At 38.6% G+C, this 27,414-nt stretch overlaps 1 protein-coding gene across 1 annotated transcript in view; it reads left to right on the top strand.

Moving 5' to 3' along the window:
• The window catches only part of NLN (neurolysin), a 120,867-nt gene that overhangs the window by 81,508 nt on the left and 11,945 nt on the right, over positions 1–27,414 (top strand). Inside the window, exons 8-12 of the mRNA XM_004374537.2 lie at positions 1,298–1,664; positions 7,631–7,832; positions 21,925–22,111; positions 23,427–23,555; positions 25,130–25,266. Coding sequence (XP_004374594.1) covers positions 1,298–1,664; positions 7,631–7,832; positions 21,925–22,111; positions 23,427–23,555; positions 25,130–25,266 — 1,022 coding nt within the window. The remainder of the gene's footprint in view (positions 1–1,297; positions 1,665–7,630; positions 7,833–21,924; positions 22,112–23,426; positions 23,556–25,129; positions 25,267–27,414) is intronic.

The following is a 27,414-nucleotide window of genomic DNA, read 5'->3' as shown; positions in this document are numbered from 1 at the left end:
TTAATATGTATGTGGGCATGATATTTGACATGTAGCTGGTGTTCCATAAATGTTGGCTATATTTATTATTGCATAATTCATTTATTCATTCATGAGACATTTATGGAAAAACTACCTTGTATTATGCAGTATGCTAAATGGTAGGTCTGCAGAAAGGAAGAAGATAAGCCTCCTTTTCCTCAATGCATTTTGCACTGAGTGGGAACAACAGAGATGTAAACAGGTAACTCATACAGTCTGACGCATTTTATGCAAAAGCATGGTTCAGGGTGTTAACAAGTTTGGTGAGACTATTTCCTTTAGTGTAACTGCATATACTGAAAACTGAAGTGTTTTCTTAGTAACTACCTGATTGGCTTAATTTCTTTAAAGTAGTATCCTCCTTTCTCTTCACAACATTCCTCAGGCTGCTGCCTCCATCTCACTATGGGGTTGCCTCCTGAACTGCCATGTCCCTTCAGAGCCAAGCACATTTTTGTCTTATATATCTAACAAGTTGTGAAGAGTAATACTAGTAAGAACCTTCTCATTTAACCAAATACAATGAAACAGTCACAAAAACAAACAGTTACGTAAATTGTAGTATCAGAAGTTTCCCCATCTGAAAAATGGAACTGCTGTGTCCAAATACATCTTCTTGATAGGAATAGGGGAGTGATAAACCCACGACTGTCAAATACATTGAGCAATTTTTACATAATACTGTCCACAAGCTATGTCTCTTTCATTTCCCCTAGCTTTTTGAGAAGCCTAACCTCGTTGAGAAATGATCGTGTATATGAGTTTAGTTTCACTGAACCACAACATTCTTGAGTCACAGTTCTCTGAAATAAACTTCACCTTTGTTGATGATGTCAGAAAGTCATGGCCTGCTTTTGACGGTGCTGGAGGAGCCATAAAATAAATCACCCTGAAGAGAAAAGCAATGCTACTATAATAGAGCCTCCCTCCCTCTGTCCTTCTCTCCTTTCTTCCCTATATCCTTTTTCTTTCCATCCTTCCTTCCTGCCTGCCTGCCTTCCTATTTATCTTTATTGAGTACTTCTAAGGAGAGGGAAACTTGGTAGCTCGGTGGTTAAGAGATCGGCTGCCAACCAAAAGGTCAGCAGTTCAGATCCACCAGCCACTCCTTGGAAACTATGGGACAGTTCTGCTCTGTCCTGTAGGGTTGCTATGAGTCGGGATTGACTCAATGGCAGTGGGTTTTAATGGGTTTACCAAGGAGAGGGCACCATGATAAAATACTGCTTGCTCCCAAGGGTAGTGAATCACTTAACTTTTCCCACTCCCCTCACAGATGATTTAAGCCAGAAATTAAAACCCTTGGGCGAGGCAGAACGAGAGTTTATTTTGAATTTGAAGAAAAAGGAATGTGAAGAGAAAGGTTTTGAATATGATGGGAAAATCAATGCCTGGGATCTGCATTACTACATGACTCAGACAGAGGAACTCAAGTACTCTCTAGACCAAGAAATCCTCAAGGAATACTTCCCAGTCGACATGGTAACAGATGGCTTGCTGAACATCTACCAGGAGTTGTTGGGACTTTCCTTTGAGCAAGTACCAGATGCTCATGTTTGGAATAAAAGTGTTACACTTTACACTGTGAAGGATAAAGCTACAGGAGAAGTGTTGGGACAGTTCTACTTGGACCTCTATCCAAGGTACTGGGGATCAAATTGTTGGAAGGGACCTTAGGGATTCAACCCTCCCAGTTTAAGACTCTTTTCTTCCACAGTTCTCAGTATAGCGGTCAAAAATGTAGGCCCTGAAGACAGAACGTCTGGCTTCATTGCATACTAGGCAAGTTACTTAATTTTTATGTGCCTTAGTTTCTTTGGAGCACCGGTGGCACGGTGGTTAAGAGCTCGGCTGCTAGCCAAAAGGTCAGCAGCTGGAATCCACCAGCCGCTCCTTTGAAACCCTATTGGGCAGTTCTACTCTGTCCTGTAGGGTTGTTGTGAGTTGGAATTGGCTCGACAGCAACAGGTTTTATTTTGTTTTGTTTTTAGTTTTTTTGTCTATACTACCAGGTCCTGTAAAATGGGAACACTTACAATACCTATTCCCTCAGGTTGTTTTAAGGATTAAATTGGTTAGTTCCATGCAAAGCATTTAAGAAGAGTGCCCTGCACATAACAGTTGCCTAAGTAGTTAGCCACTATCATCATGGAGACCCTGGGTGGTGCAAACAGTTAATGCACTCGGCTGCCAACTGAGAGGTTGGAGGTTCAAGTCCACCCAGAGATACCTCGGAAGAAAGGTCTGGTTATCTACTTCTGAAAAATCAGCCATTGAAAACCGTATGAAATCACAGTTCCACTCTGACACGTATGGGGTTGCCATGAGTCAGAATTGACTCAACAGTAACTGGTTAATACTGGCAACAGTAGCATCTAATCTGTGCATTACATTTACTTAAAATTGACCCCCAAAGAGATTGATTGATTTATTTTTATTATTTTGTTGTTGTTGAGAATATACACAGCAGAACAAACATATACTAATTCAACAGTTTCTATATGTACAATTTAGTGACATTGATTGCCTTCTTTGAGTTGTGCAGCCATTCTCACTCTCTTTTTCTGAGTTGTTCCTCCCTGTTAACACAAAGTCACTTTCCCCTAAGTTTCCTATCTAATCTTTCCAGTTGCTATTGTCGATTTGGTTTTTTTTTTTTCCTTTTTTTTTTAATTGTACTTTAGATGAAGGTTTACAGAGCAAACTAGCTTCTCATTAAGTAATTAATACACATACTGTTTTGTGACATTGGTTGCCAACCCCACGACACTCTCCCCTTCTTGACCTTAGGTTCCCCAGCTTTCCTGTACTCTCCTGCCATCTCATCCTTGCCCCTGGGCTGATGTGTCCATTTAATCTTGTTTTGTTTTATGGGCCTGTCTAATCTATGGCTGAAAGGTGAACTTCAGGAGTGACTTCATTACTGAGCTGAAAGGGTGTCCGTAGGCCATACTCTCGGGGTTTCTCCAGTCTCTGTCAGACCAGTATGTCTGGTCTTTTTCTTTTTTTGTCAGCTAGAATTTTGTTCTACATTTTTCTCCAGCTCTGTCCAGGACCCTCTATTGTGATCCTTGCCAAAAAAAGGTTTATTATTAAGTAATTTGTCTGCCAGTATTCTTGAATCTATTGCCACTCTCCTCAGTCTTGCTAAGAGACAGCACAGTGTACTAGGAATGAGGATTGTTTTAAGGTTCAATTTTATCTCCATATTGACATATTATTTATGCCTCTTTTAAAATTTTTAGTTGTTTCCCACAGTCGAAATATACATATTTTATTAATCAGAGTCTGTCTTCAAATGTTATAACACTTCAGGTATAGGGTAAGCAACTTGAAACAGTGTATTCCCAATTTCTCCCTCTCGTCATTTGTACTATTGTTGGCCTGTGTTTTACTTTTACTATGCTGTAAACACTCAATGAATTGTTAATATTACTACTTTAAATATTTATTATTTAGAGCAATTTAAAATAAGAATTTTTACATTCACCTTCATTTATTACATTTTCAGCAGTCCACATTTTTTTGTGTAAATGCAGGTATTGGGTTGATCTATTCCTTCTGCCTGAGGGGCTTCCTTTAAAATTTCTTGTAGTGCAAGTCTTTTAGCAATATATTCCCTAAGTTCTGTTTCTCTGAGATAGTCTTTATTTTTCTCTCTTTTTTGAAAGAGATTTGTGCTGTTCGTAGAATTCTGGGTTCACAGGGTTTTTGTTCGAGCATTTTAAAGATGTCCCTCCGTTTTCTTCTGATTTGCATAGTTTCTGGTGAGAAATGGCTGTAATTGTTATCCCTGTTCATCTGTAATGTGGTCTTTTCCTCTGCCTACCTTCAGAATTTCTCTCTGTCTCTGGTTTTTAGCAGTTTCACTATACATAAGTGTATCGGGTAGTTGTTGTTTTTTTTCTTGTTTCTTTTGTATTTATCTTCACTGGTGTTCTCTGAGATTCTTGGATCTGTGGTTAGGTGTCTCATTAATTATGGAAAATTCTCAACTATTATTTCTTAAAATATTTCTTCTGTCCTGTTCTCTCTCTCTTCTTCTAAGATTCCAATTACATATATGATAGATCATTTGATATTGTCTCACAAATCTAGATGTTCTTTTCTGTTTTTTAACTCTTTTTGATCTTTGTGTTTTTGTTAGGGCAATTTCTATTGACCTATCTTTAGGTTTCCTGATTCTTTCCTTGGCTGTGTCAAGTCGACTAATGATCTTGTCTAAAGCATTCTTCATCTCTGTTACACCCACTTCTCACTTACCAACATGGTGAGTTTCCAAAGTCCAAGTTGTTATGCAAAAATCAGTGTTAAATGAAAATGGAGGATTTTTGTTTTCAGGCCATCCATTTGTCCAACTTTTTTTAGAAAATATCATAGAAATAATAACAGCTAAGATTTACTGATGAGTAAATCACTGTGATGAGTTCAGTTATGGATTATTCCTCTGTGGAGAAGGAGGCTTGAAGGAGACAAAGCTGGATAAAGCTGGATTGTGTGACTGGAGGCTTAACCACTTCACTTTTCTCTTGTACTGGGTCAGCACTTCCTTCACAGAGCTGCCTCCAGGGCTCTACTCCCACCCTTATAAGCCTTTCATTCACTATCCCAGAGCCTACTCTGCCCTCTGGGCCTGGCACGTCACTGAAGCTTGGGGCTTCCTGCGAGGGCACTGGGAGCCTGGCCAAACACCCAGCCCCACCGAGGCAGAGGCTCCAGACACAGTTCAGCTCACTTTGGGATGCCATTAAGCTCACATGCAGTTCTTCCAAACACCCTGTCTAAAACCTCCTTCTTTCCTCCCTTCCTCTACCCCACAGCAATTTTGAGTTTCAGGGCCTCAGGCCACATAGGAGCTGGGAACCCAGAATAGACACCCCCTGGCTCCATGCGACCTGCACGTTCGCCTAACAGCTGTAGCCACAGAGAAGGCTGGCCCCGAGCGCTAGCTGGACACGGCACCCCTGCTGATGAGGGAGCGAAGGGTGCAGGCAGTGTGGGCCAGCTTCCCAGAGGCCACCTGGAGACCCTCCTTGAGGGAGGGGACACTTCACAGCCATTGCCACCATGGCCACTGCCTCATTAATGCGCAAAATAGTTGTATAGTAGATTTTTTACTACTTTTGTAAATTCGAAATGTCAGATAACAGGATAGACGATAAGTGAGGAGTAGATATACTGTGTTTTTCATTTATAGCATTTTCATTTGATTCTTTTAGTTTCCTACTATCCATGTAACCATGCTTGGTGTCCTCTTTTTTCACTAGATACTTAAATGTATTATTCATAGTTATTTTAAATACTCTGATAGCTCTAACATTTTTGTCATGTCTGAATCTTGTTCTGTTGTTTGCTTTTTCTCTGGACAGCTTGTTCTCTTTTTTCTTGCACATTTGTATGTCTCACAGTTTTCTTTAAAAGCCAGACAACTTGTATAAGACAGAAAAGACTAAAGCAAATTGTTTTTTGTGCCTAAAAATGGACACATCTTTACTTCTGCTAGGTCTTTAATGTCTTTAAGGGAGTTTGATTCTGTTTAGTGCTCAAGCTGAGTTCGAAATTTTGTTGCCAAGGTTGCCCTCAGCACACCACAAGCTTCAAATTTCTGTATTGTTATGTTGTGTTTAGGAAGGGAGCTAGTTTGCCTAGGAGTTTTTCTCAGTGTCTGTTCCACCCTCTCTCCTTTAGGTCTTCCTTTTGTGCTATGCCTTAGAATGGGTCTCTTTTGAAGTTGTTACACTCCTCTCCCAGCGGTAGACTGCTGTTAGGTGTTACTCATTGCATGTTAGCCTGCTTAGGAGAAGAGAGTTCTCTGTTGTTCCGACTACACCTCAGTCTTAAGCAGACACTCTAGGCCCTACTCGTTGATCTAGCTCTGCTCCAGCCTCAGCTGTAGGTCTGGGCCCAGGACGTGTTCCTGCTCTTCCAGGGATTCAGGGTTTTTTTTCTGGTTTTTTTTCCCAGTGGCAGTGGACTTTAACCAGTGCTGTAAGGATTTCGACATTTGTTGCTTTTTCCTCAGCAATTTAAAACTTTCGTTCTATAGGAAAAAGAGGTAAAAAAAATCTTAAGCGTTGCTCCAAGCCTTTACCACAGCAGCTACTCCCTTCCGCTAGGCCTGCACCATAACCAATGCTTCCTCAGGGCTCTCAACTGCCCCAGTCTTTTTATGTGCACTCGTTGGGGTCTGTGGAGAAGAACCTGAAAATGGACGCAACATTTCCCTTACCCACACCCCCCTCTTCTCTGTTCTCTCTGATAATTTTTAATTACTAGTAATTTTTTTTGTTACCTTTCTGTTTTTTGGTTGTTTTTTTTTTAAATTTTATTGTGGTAAAATACATATAATAAAAAATTGCCATTTTAACCATTTTTAAGTGTATAATTCAGTGACATTAATTACATTCACTATATTGTACAGCCATCACCTCTATGCATTTCTAAAATAGTTATTAGTAATTTAACTAATAAATTATTAGTAATTTAACAGTTTAGCAGCTGTTAGCCTTTAGTAATTTATTAAAAATTCTTCTCACTGGTGTTGTGCAGTGTCTGCCTCAGGTAAGGAAGTGCTGGTTTCCTCTCTCTCCTTGGAGGCACTTGTTTTAGATTGTAGATTAGGTGATTACCCTTAACCTCAGCTGTCTGATCAGTTTAAGAAAAGTTGTATTTGCAGATGGTCAAGCATGCTTTTGTGGTTATTGTTGCTGCTGCTGTTTTTGTTACTGTTGTAAAGGTAGGACCAACACGCTTCACAATTTTATAAATATTAATAGAGAGCTGGAAAAAGACTAGTTTCTCTTTAACTTGAAGAGCATCAGCAGGAAAAAAACAGAAAGTAATTAGAGTCACCAAGAAAAACAGTACAGAAAAAAATATACCAACTAAAAGCAAACTAAAAAACCCTCCTCAAAGCCCCAATACACTGTTAGTTTTCTGACCACAAAAATAGAAGTAAACCTACTCCAAGAATGAAGTCTAATCACCTATAGCTTTTGAGGAGACCATCACTGATACCACATTGGTCAAGAACAGAAGACTCTGTAGTACAATTTTTGCTTTTTCAGGCTAACTAAAAGGATCCTGTTTCCAAAAAGCCTGTCTAGCTCATAAAGGAGCTCATTTAATTGTGAGTAGAAGTACTTCCCTCTTTAAATAAAAGGAAAAACCTCATTGTCTGGAATTAAGGTTTTTTTTATCAATTCTAATTTAAAGAAAAAACTACCTGACAAATCAAAACCGTATTTTTCATTTCAAATTTGCTTCAATAGTATTTAGTGAAAAGTGAATTGACTCCATATTTGAAGAACATAAACAGGAGCTCATTAAAATAAGTTGGATATTTAGCTGTGAGCTAGGTGTGGTATGCATCTTAATTCTCACATTAAAATTTTTCAACAAAGGAAACTGTGGAGCTATAACTCAAGGGAAGTGATGGTGGGTTTTTTATTTCTTTGTTTAGTTTTAGTTTTTCCATTTTAACAAAACACTGACCTGTTTTCCAAAAGGTGAATGAAATGTATCTGATATGGCTTGGCAACTGAGAGAGGCCATGCCATTGTTGTTAGAGAAGAGTTACGTACCTCACAGATATGTTTCTGGTTCCTAGGGAAGGAAAATACAACCACGCAGCCTGCTTTGGTCTCCAGCCTGGCTGCCTTCTCCCTGATGGGAGTCGGATGATGTCTGTGGCTGCCCTTGTGGTGAACTTCTCACAGCCAGTAGCAGGTCGTCCCTCTCTCCTGAGGCACGATGAGGTGAGGACTTATTTCCATGAGTTTGGCCATGTCATGCATCAGATTTGTGCACAGGTGAGTGATTTTTTATGGTAAGCCCACAAATTTCCTCTTGCTTTTCCAGCCTTTTTTTTTTTTCTCACCAAGTTTCTCCACTTAATGTGTTTTTTCAGAAACTGAACATGTTCAAGAATTTCATAGACCCTCTGCAGAAACACAATTTTTTTCTAATCATGTCGTCTTTCACAACATATTTTCACTCAGAGGTTAATCCACCGATGAAAGAGCTTTTTGAATACTGGCCTATGGAAAAGGAAAAAAAGACTATCACTGGGGATGAGTTACAAATAACTATAGATTTTTTCTTTTAATTCTTTTCTTCTCCACAGGAATTTGGTGTGAGCTTAACAGATAATCGCAGATATAGTCTGTCCCTTCTGCTTATTAACGCTTTGTTTAGTTCACTGATTTTCAACTCTCTTAGGCCCTTTACTCCTTTTTTTATAATAAATATTTGGTAGCACCCCCTTTATTAGCCTCACATTAAAATAATAGATAATCTAATCATGCAGAGAATTTTCCGGGGTGAAGGATATGTGCAATGGATTGCAGCTGATCTCTCTCTAGTTCTGACAGTGAAACTTTGTAGCACAGTCTAGTAAGCTGTTCTCAAACTATTTTAGGTTGAACCGTGTAACTTGCTAATATTTAACCATTTTTGACATATGGAAGGGTTGAGTAGTGTAACCTAATAGTTTGAATATACTGATATTAACAGAAATGGAGGGACAGTTTTCCAAATTTAGAATCTCTGTGAATCTCTAACCACCACATGCCTGTCAGTTTGTCATACTGTGGTGGCTGGCATGTTGCAGCACTGGAGGTGCTCACTCATCTATGCCAGGAAATTTTGAAGACAGCTGCCTGGCCAACCAACTGGAAGAGATCCATATTTGTGCCTATTCCAAAGAAAGGTGATCCAATAGAATGGTGAAATTATCCAACAATATCATTAATATCACACACAAGTAAAATTTTACTGAAGATCATTCAGAAGTGGTTGCAGCAGTGTATCGACAGAGTATTGCCAGAAATTCAAGCCAAATTCAGAAGAGAACATGGAACGAGGGATATCATTCCTGATGTCAGATGGATCCTGGCTGAAATCAGAGAGAACAAGAAAGATGTTTACCTGTGTTCTATTAAATATGCAAAGACATTTGACTGTGTGGATCATAACAAATTATGGATAACACTGGGAAGAATGGGAATTCCAGAGCACTTAACTGTGCTCATGAGGGACCTGTGCATAGAACAAGAGGCAGTAGTTGAAACAGAGCAAGGGGATACTGCATGGTTTAAAATCAAGAAAGTTGTGCATCAGGCTTGCATCCTTTCACCATACTTATTCAGTCTGTATGCTAAGCAAAGAATCCGGGAATCTAGACTATATGAAGAAGAATGTGACATCAGGATTGGTGGAAGACTCATTAACAACCTGTGATATGCAGATGACACAACATTGCTTGCTGAAGGCAAAGAGGACTTTAAGCACTTACTGATGAAGGTGAAAGACTACAGCCTTCAGTATGGATTATACCTTAACATGAAGAAAACAAAAATGCTCACAACTGGACTGATAAGCAACATCATGATAAATGGAGAAAATATTGACGTTGTCAAGAATTTCATTCGACTTGGATCCATAGTCAACACCCATGGAAGCAGCAGTCAGGAAGTCAAATGACATATTGCATTTGGCAAATCTGCTGCAAAAGACCTCTTTAAAATGTTAAAAAGCAAAGACGTCAATTTGAGGACTAAGGGGCACCTGACCCAAGCCATGATATTTTCAGTCGCCTCATATGCATATGCTGGACAATGAATAAGGAAGACCAAAGAAGAATTGATGCGTTTGAATTATGGTGTTGGTGAAGAATATTGAATATACCATGGACTGTAAGAAGAACAAACAAGTCTGTCTTGGAAGAAATACAGCTAGAGAGCTTCTTGAAAGCAAGGATGGTGAGACTTTGTCTCACATACTTTGGACATGTTACTGGGAGGGACCAGTCCCTGGAGAAGGACATCATGCTTGGTAAAGTAGAGGGTCAGCAAAAAAGAGGAAGACCCTCAACGAGATGGATTGACACAGTGACTGCAACAATGGACTCAAACATAACAATAATTGTGAGGATGGCGCAGGACTGAGCAGTGTTTCATTCTGTTGTACATAGGGTCACTATGAGTCAGAACTGACATGACAGCACCTAATAACAACAACAACAATAAATCTCTAAAGTAAACTTTTTTTAAAATAACATTTTTTATTTTAGAATAGTTTTAGATTTATAGTGATTTTCCTTATACTCCTATAGTTTCCCCTATTGTTGACATTTTACATGGCTTTATTACACTTGACACAATTAAGAAACCAACTTTGGTATATTACTCCAAATTAAACCCCATAATTCTTTTCAGATTTTACTAGTTTTTCTTAGTATCCTTTTTCCACTTTTTAAAATCAATATAGGGTCTTCACTGAATGCAAAAGAAATAAATGTATTATGTTTTTCAAATGGTAATGGCTGGGTATGACTATGCAGTAATGCATGAAGTATTCAAGGGTTTGAAGTACATATAAATAACCCTGAACGCATCAGTAACAACTACGGACAAGTAGTTTGAATTATCAGTGCAAATCCAAGAATGGTATTACAAATGGTGACATAGTTTTCCAAAACTGTGTAACTTCCAAATAAAAAAATGGATCTAACTTCGATTTATACAGCAGATCCCACTAGTTGTAGTCTTGGAAATTAAAATTGTATAAAAAATACTTTGCAGAAATATTAACAATGGAGTTAGTTACGAGGCTCACTTAATTATAAAAGATTTTTTCATTTTTATGAATGTTCAACAGGACATGAAAAACATGCAGACTATGGAGCAATTTTTTGTTGTCCTGACACATGTAGGACAGTCCTGGACGTTGCTAGCCCCCACAGTGATCCCTAATCATTGTAATAACAAAAATATGCCCACTCATTTCCGAAATAACACTACCCCATTTGTTGAGAAACTGTTGTAATTCTTTCAACATTTTATCTTTATATTCTGGTGCTTCCATCTTTTATTTAAAAGACAGAGGATGTCTTAATCTTACTGCTGCTGTAACAGAAATACCACAAATGAGTGGCTTTAATGAACAGAGATGTTTTCTCCCACAGTTTAGGAGGCTAGAAGTCCAAATTCAGGGCACCAGCTCTAGGGGAAGCCTTTCTCTATTGGCTCTGGAGGAAGGTCCTTGTCTCTATAGCTTTTGTTCCTCGGTTTCTTGGCGATCTTCACGTGGCATGTATCTTCCTCTCCATTTGTTTCCTGCTCTGTGTCTAATTTGCTCTTTCTCTCAAAGGTGATTGGTTTAAGACACCCCCTACACTGATATGATCTTATTAGCTAACAAAGAAAGTCCTATTCCCAAATTGAATTAAATCCACAAGTATAGGGGTTTAGGATTTAAAACACATATTTTTGAGGGGCACAATTCAGTCCATAACAGGGGAACAGTATAAGAATCTGTCCAGATAAATAAGTCCTAATATAGTCATTTCTACTATCTCTTTAATCCGAGGAGAGAAAAACTTTCAAAATAATCTAACATTTTCTTTCGTAGATAATTTTAAAGTCTGTTATCACAGCCCTGGTGTTCCTGAAATAGTCAGTATATTAGACATCTGTCAGTGTCCATTTTGTGGCTGGCATTTCCTTTCGTTAGGATTGGCCCAGTTTTCATTTTTCTAAAATGTCTTTGAGTATTTCAGGAAATTCAAATACTTTTCTTAATTTCAGGCTTATGGGATCTTATTTTGATTACTGAAGATCAAGTTATGTGTTTGTACATAGAGAAGAAACAGCCTGCTTTTAGAACAGTGGTTCCTTACTTTTTTATATCTGAAGACCCTTTTAAAAATCTGAGTAAAACTCTGGATACCTCTTCCAGAAAAATGTTCATACACTCATACACCCAAACTTCCACACACAATTCCGAAGAGCTCATAGGTTCCTTGAAGCCCAGCCCGTGATAGATCCCAAGTTAAGAATTCCTGCATTGTAGCACATTTCCTCCTTATTTGGATGTTGGTTTTAGACTGGTGATTTCACAAGGAAGTGATTTGATATCTTGATCACATCTATTAAAATAATAGCCACTCCAAAAACCAAACCCACTGCTGTAGAGTCGATTACAACTCATAGTGACCCCATAGGGTTTCCAAGGCTGTAAATCTCTATGGAAGCAGACTGCCACATCTTTCTCCTGCAGAGCTGCTGGTGGATTCAAACCATCAACCTTTCAGTTAGCAGTTGATCACTTTAACCAGTGCACCACCAGGGTTATGAAAATAATAGTGATCTTCAAATAGGGTTTTCAGTGCACTTGATGCCTGTTGTTGTTTTCAGGTACAGTCCTCTTATAAACTTATATATGCTTATCATGTATTCACAGTGCAGTTCTGCAGAACTCTTTTATAATCTTATTTCTCATATTATTTTTGATCCTTTGAGATAGACACTTTGCTACTGGAAAATATTTGCTTGGTACTGTGACATTTTAGAGCTGTTTGACTTGTGACTGAGCTATATATATTACATTCCCTAGTTTGATGTCTCACTCTGGAAACAGTAGACTATATTCAATTCTTGGAGTTTTGCCTAACCTCATTCATGAGCACAAAATGTGTCATATTGATGAATAGTGTTAGTTCAGACCTTTGCTTGATCATCTTCTCATGCGGTTATCTCTGAATAATATCTTATTTGTCTATTAAGCCTTTCAGATGTTCTGTTAATGTTGTAAGAATTTTTAAGGTTATAGCCATAATTGGAACCAGTGGTCACTACTTTTGTCTTAAATGTAATAGGCATAGATCCATATATTTGCAGCTTTATAATAATTACAAAACCTTTTGTAGTGACCTATACTGGATAGTAGGGAATAAAGAGTTTAATAGTTTCTGTGTTCAGTAATACTTTTGACTTATCTATCTGAGAAACATATATAATGAATTAAAAAATTACCAGACATATTCAGTAGTTTGGTTTCAAGATATGGCAGCTCAGTATTTGAATTCGCCACTGTGGCAGTTTATAGGTGTGATGGCCAGAAGAGCCTGTTTGAGCCAGTAGTATTTAAATGTGTTGGCAGGAACATCCAGTTTTCAGACATGTAGATGCACTAGTTCGAACTGTCTACTATCTCATCCTTTAAGAGATGAGTTTCACCCATATTTTCTTATGTTTACACTACAGGGTATATAATTTTGAAGATAGCAATCAAGAGGTAGTATCTCTAGTATCTATTCCTGTTTCCTGGCTTTATTGCAGTTTGGGCTGTCAGTAGTCACTGGCCTTTCATACTTCTGTAGAATAGGGGAGTCATATCGCTTTAATAGCCTCCATTGTAACATCTATATTGGTTTGTGTATTAAGAGCAGTCATCGGTTTTGAACTATTAGGGATAATTATTTTCAGGCAATACATCAGAATTACAATGAAGTCTTCTTAATTAAAAAAAAAAATGGAGGAGCAGTAAAACTTTATGTGATTTCAAATCTGTTAATCTAGTCAGAAGCATTTTGTCTGCCCTAAATATTTTGACTTAGATACTGTTGTAAATAAACTTCACTGTATTAGTCAGAAAGGCACGCTGGTATTATGACATGAGCATTGGATTAGAAATTATTTGTATATTTGTGGACCTAGCTATGTGACTTTTGGCAAGTTATTTAACCTCTCTAAACCATCTCATTTTTCTTGTTCGTAAAATGGGGACAACAGTGATTCTCGTACCCACTTCCCTGGGTGCTGGGGAGTTAAAATAATGTGTGAGAAGCCACTCAGGAAATCATAAAGTGCTATACGTGTTTGAAGTAGTTTTATAACTATACCCATAAAAAACCCATTGCTGCACAGTCAATTCTGACTCATAGCGACCCTATAGGACAGAGTAGAACTACCCCCTAGGGTGTCCAAGGAGGAGCTAGTAGATTTGAACTGCCAACCTTTTGGTTAGCAGCCATAACTCTTAACCGCTGTGCTTAATTCGACTCTTTTTAGGTCAATAAATACCACATAATTCAAAACTTTAAAATAATAATAACAGTAACAATAATTGCCACGAGATAACATACTGCCACTTCAGGTTTAGGAGAATTCACAAATGCTTAAACACTCCATGTATTGTGAGTAAAGATCTGTGGAAGTTTGATTCCCAAAGTGAGAACATAATAAGAAGCTTAGAGTTTCGGAGTAGGTGGGGGATTAGTTGAAGAGAAAATGATGCTGTTTATCTTCAGCATTAACACCAAGGAATAGATACCTGGAGGAGGCAGAGGCAAGCTTGGTCAGACCAGCCAAGACCATATCTGGTTGGGCAGGCTGGGCAGGCTAAGAAGAATAATAGCAGCCAAGATTCACTGAGTACTTACCATGTGCCAGGCACCATATACAGTGCTCTACATTCACTCATTCATTTTATTCTCAGTACTCTCTGAGGTAGGTAGGTAGGTACTATTGTTTTCCCATTTTCCAAGTGAAAAAAACTGAGACTCAGAAGGGTTAGATGAGTTGTCTAAGATCACGCATCATTCTCTTAACAACTCTACTCTATTGCCTATAACCATTCTTTGTTCTCTCATTCCATGCACTAAAGATAGCAGCAAGTTATATGGTCTGAATTTGATTTCCTACATATGTATTCCTGTTAAATGGACTTCTTTCTCCTAAGTTTCTGAAATGGCATCCCCTCTAAATCAATCTCACTTACATTTGTGTGGAACGAATGAGTTTATCTAGTTGACCACTGACGTTTAGGTCCTGGAGTACATCTTAACAACCTTGGAACCTTTTCTGATGATCATCCTAACTACCTAACCCCAACCCTTGTGCACTGTTCAATTTTTTTTGCTTTAACTTCAGAAATAATTTCTCTCAGAATTTCCTTTCTTTTTTTTTTTTTTAATTTACTTGCTTATTTATATACACACAAGCACATACATACATGTGTACATAGAATAACTTCTAAAGTTATAAACCAAAATGTGGTGATCTATGCAATGTTTATTTCTGTTTGGGGAGTGTCTTACTTATCTAGTGCTGCTCTAACAAATACCACAACTGGATGGCTTTCACAAAGAGAAGTTTATCTTCTCACATTCTAGTAGGCTAGAAGTCCAAATTCAGGGCATCAGCTCCAGGGGAAGGCTTTCTCTGTCTGTCAGCTCTGGAGGAAGGTCCTCGTCATCATCAGTCTTCCCCCGAACTAGGAGCTTCTCTGCACAGGAACCTCAAGTCCAAAGGATGCACTCTGCTCCCGGTGCTTCCTTCTTGGTGGTATGAAGTCCCCTACTCTCTGCTTGCTTCCCTTTCCTTTTATCTCTTACAAGAGATAAAAGGTCATGCAGGCCACACCCCAGGGAAACTCCCTTTACATTGGATTAGGGATGTGACCTGGGTAAGAGTGATGTTACAATCCCACCCTAATCCTCTTTAACATAAAATTACAATCACAAAATGGAGGCCAAGCACACAATTCTGAGAATCATGGCCCAGCCAAATTGCTACACACATTTTATGGGGGACATAATTCAAACCATGTCAGGGAGGTATTTATTTCTTTGATTTGCTTACTGTATTTTCCACATATTTTTTTTTTAATAATTAGAAAAATAATTTTTAAATGAGAGAGATGTTTAGTTGATTCCTTAAAAACAGAGTTTTTAGTTATCTAGTATGTCTGACATACTAGTTCTGGTAGGATGGGGTTTAATAGAAAGAAAAAATATGGTAGCTTGAATGTTAAGAATTTAGTTTGAGTGACATGAAATGCAAAGATAAAAAATTAAAAACAATATTATTAAGTTAAAATGATAAAAATTCAATATTAAGAGGTGAAGTTAGGTTGAAGGTTGGCTAAGAAGTCAGGTCAAGTATGATAAGAGAAAATATCTTAAAGTTGTTTAAGACTGGGTCTTCATATAGAAAAATTCTCCTTACAGCTATATTCATTTTACAAATATTTATTGAGTAGCTACTACTTTCTGGGCACATGCTGTATTTTGAAGATATGGTGATAAATAAGACATACTCCCAGACTTTCTTAATATCTGAGTTTGATACTTTTATTTGTTTTTATCTAAAAAGAAGCAATTTAAGTAAGTACATAGGAATGTTGATAAAAATCTTGATTCATCTTTGGCATTAGTGGTTGGTATGTAAATTTGAATAATAGTTGTATTAACTGGTCTTCCTTGTAGGTGTGTGGATATTATCCTATCACTGACAGTGTTGTAATTCAAGGTAGATCTTGAAATGTTCTTTTTAATGATAAACATAACACCATCCCACTTCAATTTGTCATTCCCGACATATTAGACCATATGATTGTCCACTTCAAAATGGCTAATACCAGTCCATTTCAGCTCACCGATGCCTAGGATATAAATCTTTATGTGTTCCATTTCATTTTTGATGACTTCCAATTTTACATGGTTCATACTTGGTACATTCCACGTTCCAATTACTAATGAATGTTTGCAGGTGTTCTCATTTTAAGTTGTGCCACATCTGCAAATGAAGGTCCTGAAAGCTTGACTCCATCCGTGTCATTAAGGTTGACTCTACCTTTAGAAGGCAGCTCCTCCCTAGTCGTATTATTTTGAGTGCCTTCCAACCTGAGAGGCTCATCTTCTGACACTGTATCAAACAGTGTTTTGCTGCTATCCATAAGGTTTTCACTGGCCAGTGTTTTCAGAAATAGGTCCCCAGGTCCTTCTTCCCAGTCCTTATTCTGCAGTCTGAAATTGATCAAACATGCAGTCAAGATGCATTGATAATTGCTAGTGATTGGAATACCGAAGTTGGAAACAGGAAGGATTGGTAGTTGGAAAATATGGCCTTGGTGATAGAAATGACGCCAGAGATCGCATGGTAGAATTTTGCAAAACGACTTATTCATTGCAAATACCTTTCTTCAACAACATAAACAGTGACTATATACATGGACCTTGCCGGATGGAATACACAAGAATCAAATCAACTGAATCTATGGAAAGAGACAATGGAGAAGGTTAATATCCTAAGTCAGAACAAAACCAGGAACCGACTGTGGAATAGACCATCATCAATTGCTCATATGCAAGTTCAAGTGGAACCTAAAGAAAATTAAAACAAATCCACAAAAGCCAAAGTACAACCTTGAGTATATCCTACCTAAATTTAGAGACCATTTCAAGAACAGGTTTGATGGATTGAACTCTAATGCCTGAAGACCAGTCGAGTTTTAAGATGACATTTAGGACATTGTACATGAAGAAAGCAAAAGGTCATTAGAAAGACAGGAAAGGAGGAAAAGACCAAAATGGATATCCGAAAAGACTCTGAATGTTCCTGTTGAATGTAGAGTGGCTGAAACAACCGGAAGAAATGATGAAGTTAAAGAGCTGAGCAGAAGATTTCAAAGAGCAGCATGAGAAGACAAAGTAAAGTATTATAATGAAATGTACAGAGACCTGGAGTTAGAAAACCAAAAGGCAAGAACACGCTGGACATTTCTCAAGCTGAAAGGACTGAAGAAAAAAATCAAGCCTCAAGTTGCAATATTGAATTCTTTGGGCAAAAAATTGAATGACACAAGAAGCCTCAAAGGAAGATGGAATACACAGAGTCACTTTACCAAAAAGAATTGATCAATGTTCAGCAATTTCAGGAGGTAGCATATGATTAAGAACCAATAGTACTAAAGGAAGAAGTCCAAGATGCACGGAAGGCACTGACAAAAAACAAGGCTGCAGGAATTGGAGGAATACCAACTGAGATGTTTCAACAAATGGATGCAGCACTGGAGGTGCTCACTTGTCTATGCCAAGAAATTTGGAAGACCAAAATGGAAGACTGGACAACTGACTGGAAGAGATCCATATCTGTGCCCATTCCAAGGAAAGGTGATCCAACGGAATGCAGAAATTATCAAACAATATCATTACTGTCATACACTAGTAAAATTTTGCTGAAGATCATTCAAAAGCAGTTGCAGCAGTACATCAACAGAGAACTGCCAGAATTTCAAGCGGGATTCAGAAGAGATGGAGTGACAGCAGTGGATGCAACAGTGGGCTCAAACATAGCAGCTGTTGTGAGGATAAAGCAGGACCAGGCATTTCGTTCTGTTGTGCATGGGGTCGATATGAGTTGGAACCAACTCGACGACACCTAACAACACAACATAAGAATGTATAGCCAATTTAGGGATGAGACTAGGAATTTAAGATGCAATATTCAATACTTCTGCTGATTGTATGTTGTTTTACATGTCTTTTAAATGATAGTGGCAATACTGACCGCTTGAACTGTTTTTTCTTCTTCTTGTTAGGTGCCATTGAGTTGGCTCCAACTCATAGTGACCCTCTGTACAACAGAATGAAACACTACCCGGTCCTCCCTGAGCCATCCTCACAGTCTTTCTGCTACTATTCATAAGGTTTTCTGTTGCAGAGATTTATAAAGTTAACAAAGTGTTACTCATGTTCTCTTTATTACTACTATTACCTCCAGTGATCATTAGATATGTGTGAAGTTGGAAGTATGACATTTTAATCCTCTATGATAAGGAAACCCTGGTGACATAGTGGTTAAGAGCTACGTCTGCTAACCAAAAGGTCAGCAGTTTGAATCCACCAGGAGCTCCTTGGAAACTGTATGGGGCAGTTCTACTCTGTCCTACAGGTTGCTATGAGTCAGAATTGACTCGACAGCAATGGGTTTTTTTGTTTTTGTTTTTGTTTTTTTGTTTTTTTTGTTATTTATGACAAAGTCTAGGGGTAGTGGCCACTTTTTTTATCTTTCTTTTTTATTGCCTTGGTTTGTTACATAAATTTCTCCATCATCCTTGGATATAGGGATAGATCAGACAGATCACAATACGGAATAACTGCTAAGAAATCAATAGTGGATCACCCTGAAGAACCAAGGTCAGCTCTCCTGAGGCCTGTTCTTTTTCCTAAACACAATACACTTACTGATTTCAGCAGCGACCTTTCCTTTGAATTAGGATTTGCTGTAGTGAAAATAACGCTTAGTTGCAACCACTGAAAGAAACTGGTCTCTTAATTAGAACAGTAACCCATAAGAGTTTGGCATTTAAACATAAAAGCTTACATAAGACTTTTTGAACTTTATATAATTTTGTTCCAGCTCATACTATGTTGTATGAAATGAGAAAGTTATTCTTTGTATATAACATCAAGTCATCTGTTGAAGATTCAGTTGTATTTAAAAATCTGTAATGGAGTATGTTTTAGGCATCCTATTGTCTGTTTAAAAAGATAAGGAAAAATCTCATCTTCAGACAACTTTCTTCCTCTCAGGAACTTCTAAGCAAACAGGAATCTAAGCTTACATTGTTCTCTAGGCTTTGTCAGAATATTTTCTACAGCAATAATGCCGTAAGATTTTTTCACGTGTCATCGGCAAAATGATTTGTTAATCGGATTATTTTGTGATGTTTATTTTAGAATACTCCACCTTATGTGGGAGATAGATATTAGCACCAGTAGTTACCATAGCCCACAAAGCTTCTATGTTAAAGACCCTCAAATTGCACATATTGAAAACCATATAATGTACTTTAGGGCTCATTGGGTTGCAGTTTAAAAACTTTATAGTGATATCTGGTGGCTGGGAGGAATGAGTAATTGTTTAGCAGCCGTATTATTTGCCTGCGAGGCTGCTAGATCCTAAGTCTTGCCTGTGGTTTCTGTGTGGGCATACACAGTGGCTGACTGTGGATTCCTTTCTCTTTAGAATTTAGTTATTTGCTAGAAATTGAAGGTTTGAATTTTGTAGGTTCTTTGTCCTCCTCATTTGAAAAATATTTAAATGATATTGCCTAAAGGGTGGGCACACAGAGAAGCAGTGTGACTATCGGGAAATTGGTAAGCAGTAGGGTTATTTTTAGCTTTTATTCCCTGCAAACATTTCCTTTTGTTCTTTAGAAGACATTGTTGATGTGTTCGTTCATTTGCTGTGTTCTCCCTCCTCCTCCCCGCCACTGCAAGATGACTTTTGGATAGAATAAGCCCTCTCTTCTCTACTCTGCATGACATAACTGTGTTGGTTCTTATTTTGTTCAATTTTAACTCCACCATGTGAGTTATTCATTTGTTCATGTTTTCTCTGGGTACTGAACCTACTCCCCTCTATACACACAAACATACACTTTTTTGTTGTTATTTGGGCTTGATTTTTCACCCTCATCTGCAAATACTAACTCTGAAAAATTACTGTTTTTCAAATACACAAGCAGGATTATGAAGTTTATATTTTTGTCAAACTGTTGTACAGTGGTAGCAGATGGTATGATTTTGCCTTTATTTGCTCTCTTAGTACCTATTTTAAAAACTAAAAATACTTTAGAAAAGTATGTAGTTAGCATTACAAATATCACTACCATCCCAAGTCCTGGGTAAGTCTATAGTGTAGGTTGTTAGAAGATAATCTACCAAAAATTCAGGGATCCTTGCCTCTTTCCCTGTAAGAATTTTTTACTGGGATGTCCTCAACAGAGGTGGTTTAATTCCAGCTTCTAGTGAATTTAGTTTCCCTTGGCTCTTCAGTATTTGCAGCTCTTCATATCTAGAATCAGCACAGTTATAATGGGAAGTCAAGCAAAACACTTTTTTTGCATAGAAAGGAAGGCAGAATGTGAGATGGCATTGACATCTGTGCCTCTGCCCTGGGCCAAAAACAGAATGGTTGTTTGCTGCTGATTCAACATGCCATCTGCTGCATTCTCTGGTAGCTAAGTCCCTCTTCCCTTTCCCCTGCGTTCAAAGCCCAAGGGATGATGAAGTCAGGGAGAGAAGATTGGGATGTAAAGCATCTGATGAGGAAAACAGGACAGAGACAGAGAAAGACAACATAACGATGACCCCCATTCTGCACTTGACCTGTTGGGGTGAATGCTAAGTCTTCTCTGCCAGTGACAGTTGTACAGATGTTCTGTGGATGGTGTGCAGGTTAAAAACCACTAGCTTGTTCTAGTGATTCCCCAGCTTCGTACTTAAGAGCTTTTCTGACATCTGACTCAACATTTTACTGAACTTTCCTTTTTTTTTTTAAACTCTTATTATTCTTTCCTAGGACCTCAATATAAGCCCTTTATTTTTCCAAGAGTGTTTTAACTTCTGAGCATATTCTTTATTTCTCTTTTCCTATACCATTTTACCTCACCCTGCTCACCAACTAATTTACAGCCCTGATTCCCACTGAAATGGTTTCTTATCTTAAGGTATCCTCTTCTACCCAATTTGAGAGAGAGAACTCAGGCTTTCTACAACCATGTTATAGAAATGACTTATTTAAAGTTTAGGCACATCACACACAAAGAGAGTATCAGTCTGTAATATTGTAATCTAACTCTGATTTTTATTGAAACTGATTAGTTACGTGGAGTCCCTGGGTGGCGCAAACAGTTAAACACTTGGCTACCAACTGAAAGCATAGTGGTTCCAATCCACCCAGAGGCACCTTGGAAGAAAGGCCTAGCTTTCTACTTCTGAAAGATCACAGCCATTGAAAACCTTGTGGAGCGCAGTTCTACTCTGAAACACATGATGTCGCCACGAGTCAGAATCGACTCAACAACAACTGGTTTGGTTTGAGTAGTTAAGCAGTAGAGTGATGAGTCCCCCAAAAAAGGCATGTATTAAGCAAATGCAAGGGGCAGCTAGAGAGAAATATTTTTGTCTTAAATTATGGATCTCTTTGTTTTTGGAAAGTTCTTTAGAAATACTTTTACTTTCAAAGCTTAAGGATTGTTGTAGCTTATGCTATATTTTTTCAGTTATGATTTTCTGATGATTGCTCCAAGTTTGTCTGTGATTCAAAGGAATGAAATATTTCTTTAATATAGAGTATTTGAGGGTTATTTTTCACGCTGCTTGGCTGCTGTATTTTATTTTCATTTAAATTTGTGGTCTTTTTAACCCTCTGTTCAAGGAACAGTTGACCCTGACTCTGATTTAAGTTTTGGTGAGTCTTAATTATAATTGATTGCATATGTAATTTTCATTCTGTCCTTTCAAAAATACCTCCTATGTTTGCTTGATAGACTGATTTTGCACGATTTAGTGGAACAAATGTGGAAACTGACTTTGTAGAGGTGCCATCACAAATGCTTGAAAATTGGGTATGGGACATTGATTCTCTCCGAAGACTGTCAAAACATTATAAAGATGGAAGTCCTATTACGGATGATCTGCTTGAAAAACTTGTTGCTTCTAGACTGGTCAACACAGGTATGACTTGAAATTTTAGAAAGGAAAATAAATTAGAATTGCTTAATGCAGAATTGCTGACATGTTCATCTATAAAACTTACTTGTCCTTCATCCAAACTCCCTGAGGGACTGAATTGCTGGGCAGAGGGCTGTGGGGACCATGGTCTTGGGGAACATCTAGCTCAATTGGCATAACACAGCTTATAAAGACGATGCTCTGCATTCTGCCTTGGTGAGTAGTGTCTGAGGTCTTAAAAGCCTGTGAGCGGCCATCTGGGATGCTCCACTGGTCTCATCCCTTCGGGAGCAAGGGAGAATGAAGAGAGCAGGTTACAGGGAAAAGATTAGTCCGAAGGACTGGTTGTCCACAGCTACCAGGGCATCCACCAGACTGGGTCCAGTGCAGCTGGATGGTGCCCGACTACCACCACTGACTGCTCTGACCGGGATCACAACAGAGGGTTCTGGACAGAGCTGGAGAAGGATGTGGAACATAATTCTAACTCACAAAAAAGACCAGATTTACTGGCCTAAAGGAGACTGGAGAAGCCCCGAGAGTGTGGCCCCCAGACACCGTTTTGGCTCAGTGGTGGGGTTATCTCCAAGGTTCACCGTTCGGCCTGGAAGTGGACAGCCCGGTAGAACTGGATGGGACTGATGGGGTACAGTAGTCCAGTGACGGGGGCTGGGGGGCAGGGGAGGATGGGGAAGCTGGTGGTGGGGAGCCCAGGGTTGAGTGAGGATATTGTTGATGTGTTGTGAGATTGTTGACCACTGTCACAGGGCAACATTTGTAGTAACTGTTGGGTGGGAGACTATTTTGTTCTGTGGGCCTTCGTCTTGGGTGAGGGTGGCGGCACAATTGGAGAGGCGTGATCGATGTCACTGAGCTGTGCATGTAGAGGTTTTTGAGGTGGTGTGTCTTTGGCTATGTGTATTTTCACCAAAAAAAGGGGTTGAGAGGTTAGAGGGTTGACATGTTGTGGGGTTGTTGGCCAATGTCGTGGAACAGTGTGTGTGCTACTGTTTCATGGGAGACTATTTGTTCTGTAGGCCTTCACCTGGAGTACAATAAAAAAAAAAAAAAAAAACTTACTTGTCCTTTAATAATGGTACCCCAAGAGTGCTAATACATTGGAGAAAGAAACCCTGTGGTATTTTAAATTTATATTTCAATTTTAAATTTAAGATTTTGAATCTTAAATAGAATGAGATGTCTTGCTCCCATTTTGCGATGAGTGCTGCTGGAATCAGTTTTGAAATCTGTGATCTTGTGGTGTTAGCACACAATTCTCTCTTCTCTAAAACATGCCCAAACATTCTTATGTTACTAGGTCTTCTGACGCTACGCCAGATTGTTTTAAGCAAGGTTGATCAGTCTCTCCATACCAACATATCACTGGATGCTGCAAGTGAATATGCCAAATACTGCACAGAAATTTTAGGAGTTTCTGCTACTCCAGGTATGTAAATACTAAGGTTTGGGTTCATTTTTCCTGTGAAGCATAGGGCATCCTCCTAACACCGCCAGAGAAGGTAGAGTTGTCCACTAGCTTACCTAATTTCATTTGTTTCTGATTTCTGTAACCAGGTCATGACTTTAAGATAAACATACTATGTCCTTATGAGTTATCCTGCCAAATGTGCTTGAAGGAAAGGTAGGTCCAGCTTTGCAGCATTTTAGTGTAATCAGGCTTGCACAATTGGCCTCCACCCCAGAGCAGGGAGAGCCATTCACATTTGGTAACACCCATTTGACTTCTCCTTCCCTATCTGCACCATGAACTTCCCTCTGATTTGGAAAAAAAGACGTTTGTAAAGAGAAGCACAAACTTCTACCTTGTTTCTGATTCTGAGATCAGTTCAGTCAGTTTGATTTGCAGTTTCTAACCTGAGATTCGTTTGTGTGCGTGTGTATGTCACTTATACTTAATTTTAAACCAGCATGTAGTTGAGCGTGTCTATGTAGTTGGCAAGGAGAATTTTTTTCACTAAGGAAATTGTTATTAAAATGAATCAGCCATATTTATAGAGATAATAAAGATAAGGATAGTCAATTGAATCAATCTAGTTCTTCACTTTCTTTTATGATGTGTTTATAGTGGACCATAGAGCAACTTTGTGCCTCAGGACACTGTAGCTCCTTTTAAAAGTACCCTTGAAGTAGACTGGAGTCCCTGGGTTGTGCAAAAGATTAAGCACTTGACTACTAACCAAAAGGTTGGTGGTTCGAACCTACCTAGAGATGCCTTAGAAGACAGTCCTGGTGATCTGCTTCTGAAAGGTCACAACCTTGAAAACCCTGTGGAGTGCAATTCTACTCTGCAATATATGGGGTTACCATGAGTCAAAATAAACTCAATGGCAACTGGTTTTATTTTTGTTTTTGTTTTTGAGACGTAGACTAAACTGGTAAAATCTTTTTAACGTTTCAAGTGAAGAGTTCTTTTTTAGTAATTATCAACCTAAGGTATGTGCCTTGCTGACACATTTTAGATATAAAGAGGTATGACAAAGAATAGGGTTTATATTATTTATAAGACACATATATGTCTAAGGAAACCCTGATGGCATAGTGGCTAAGAGCTACCTCTGCTAACCAAAAGGTCAGCAGTTCAAATCCACTAGGCACTCCTTTGGAAACTATCAGGCAGTTCTGCTGTGTCCTATAGGGTTGCTATGAGTTGGAATCGAGTTGATGGCAGCAGGTTTGTTTTTTTTTTTTGGTATGTCTAAGGGGTAAGAAAGAACTGACTTCTGAAAATCTGAACTCTTTGCTGGGTGTGGACAGCCTCTGAAACTATTGTTAGGCATTCCAGAGCTTAGAGCCAAAACCAGGTCTGAGGTTGATCCATCATAGGAGAGAAGCTGGTAAACATCTTTGCCAAAGGCATACATAAACCCAGGGAGTACTAGAGGTGAGATACTATTGCTCTTTCCTCCCACAGCTGGACTCCCCATGGGAAACCTTAGCTAGCTGATAACCTGATAATTAACACTTGCCATCACATTGATTGAAATGTATGTTTCTTTAAAGGCACAAATATGCCAGCTACTTTTGGACATTTGGCAGGGGGATATGATGGCCAATACTATGGATATCTTTGGAGTGAAGTCTTTTCCATGGACATGTTTTACAGCTGTTTTAAAAAAGAAGGGATAATGAATCCAGAGGTATTGTATTTGTTTCTCCTTTTGTTAGCATTGTAGTTGCTCCCTTTAACTCCTAGTGTGAAATATTTGTTACACCTAGACTTTAGAGTAGGAGGTTTGCTAACAGCTTTTAACTTTAAGGTCTTGCATCTTCTCAAATCATTATCCATCCTTATTAAGTTGCATTGTATAAGTGATTAGCTCTAATTCTGTAGGTTTAATAAAAACCTACTGCATTTTCTTGCTTAGTAACATTCCAATATGTTGCATAATTAAAAATGCAAAGCTTTGTTTATGCATTTGAGCATTTATAGCTGCTAGTTTGGACATGTGCCATATATGGTTTTAGTTTTATAGGAGATTAAGAAAGGTAAACTCCTTCCTGGTGTAAATGATCTCCCTGTGTTTTGATATTCTCCACACACTTTCTTTGTATATTTCCTGTGGGCAGCACCCTTTTTCTATGGCTGGCATACCCCACCTACTACAGTTTGTAACCTAAATGCTTTTAAGTAACTTAAACCGCTTCATTAGCCCGAGCCATCCCTTTCAGTGTACGGTGAATTGACTGCCAGGTGGCTGCCAGCCAAGCCTTCCCGAGTTATAGCCCCCAGTCTCCACTCTCACTGAAGATTCAGCTGTCAGATTATTGCTAAGGTTGATGTATTTTCCAGGATGTTTTTACTTCTGTTTGATTCAGAGATTAGAAGAACAAATTATCAAAATCAGGCACTCTGTGCTTTTTTCAGCCAGTTGATTTGTTCTTTGAACTTTACATTTCTGGATTGCATAGTGCCTTACACATATGCATTGAAATACATTACTGTAATTTAGACCACCAACAACCCCCCTCCAGAAAAAACAAACACTCCCATGGTACCCACATTCTATACTCACAAGTCCCTTCAAGCCCTTCATCTCCCATCCCGCCCACCAGGTCTGTTAGGTTCTTTTAAGCCTCATTCCATTCCCTGGCCAACCCATTTACAAAGGTCAGCCATTGACTGTTGTTCTCACAAATACCTAATCTGCATGAACTGCAGCCAGTGCCCAGCCCTGGATTCCTCCACCATCTCATTTAGAAATGACACCCTTGGAATTCCAAGTGTTCTGGGAAATACGGAGTAACTCCATTAACATGGCCCACTACACAGTCATGCTGTCCAACCTGAACTGGACATCCAGTGTTACTCTGTTGTCCTACTACATTTCCCTTATTGATTTCCTCCACTGATCTCTCCTCTTCGCTGAGAAAATTGAGATCATTGAGATTGAGTACATTCGTCTTTCTTTATCTACACTTGTTATCTTTTCTTCTGTCTCAGAGGAGATATCTTTGACACCAAGCCTTTCTGTTTTGCTGTCTTGCAAAAAAACTTGTACTGACTCTAGTGTCCCAGTGCTAATGTTCTCTTGTTTTTCTTTTCACAGCCTAACTTCTTGGTATAGGAAACAGTCTTTTGAACCTTCTGTTTCCTGGGTTTTAGCCCTACCAATTGAGCTGGAAAGTCTCCCTCCAAAGTTTCCACTGATGACCTAGTCCCTAATTCCAAAGGCCCTCATCTACCTTTATTTTTACTCCCTGCTTGGTATTCCCCTCCTTTTCTTCCCCACAACACTTGGTTTAGCAATCAAATTCCTTCCTTACTTCCCAGTACTCCCTGTATATCAGCTGATTCTGTGTGCTTCCTTGGGTCTTTCCACCTTCACAAATTTACTCTTTCCATTCCTTTCACCTTATCTGTGCCTCTCAGAATCCTACGATTTTTAACGGCCCTACTCAGATGCCACTCATTTGTGAAGTCTTCCAGATCATCCAAACCAAAAGTGATCTTTCCATCCCCTGAACAAAAGAGTAGACTTGGCCATGAGAAAGGGTTTCAATAAGCTTTTTCTTATGTCTGGACTATCTAATATAACTATTAAACAAAAAGAAAAAATCAAGTTATAAAATAGTTTATACCATAGGACGTAAATTTTGATTTTAAAACTTGTACTTAGAAAAAAAGTACATCAAATTGTTGTCAGTGGTTATCTTTGGTTGGTAAATTTGTGGTGATTATTAAATTTTCTTCTGTGCTTTTTTTATGGGCCATTTTCCTAATTTTTACATAGAGCATGGATTGCTTTAGATCTCAGAAAACTAAAGTTATAAAGAGGCAAAAAGTG

The sequence above is a fragment of the Trichechus manatus genome, unplaced genomic scaffold, assembly GCF_000243295.1.
Source record: "Trichechus manatus latirostris isolate Lorelei unplaced genomic scaffold, TriManLat1.0 scaffold00029, whole genome shotgun sequence".
Classification (NCBI taxonomy): domain Eukaryota; kingdom Metazoa; phylum Chordata; class Mammalia; order Sirenia; family Trichechidae; genus Trichechus; species Trichechus manatus.
Note: the sequence above shows the minus strand (reverse complement) of the source record. Positions and strands in the feature narration are given on the sequence as shown.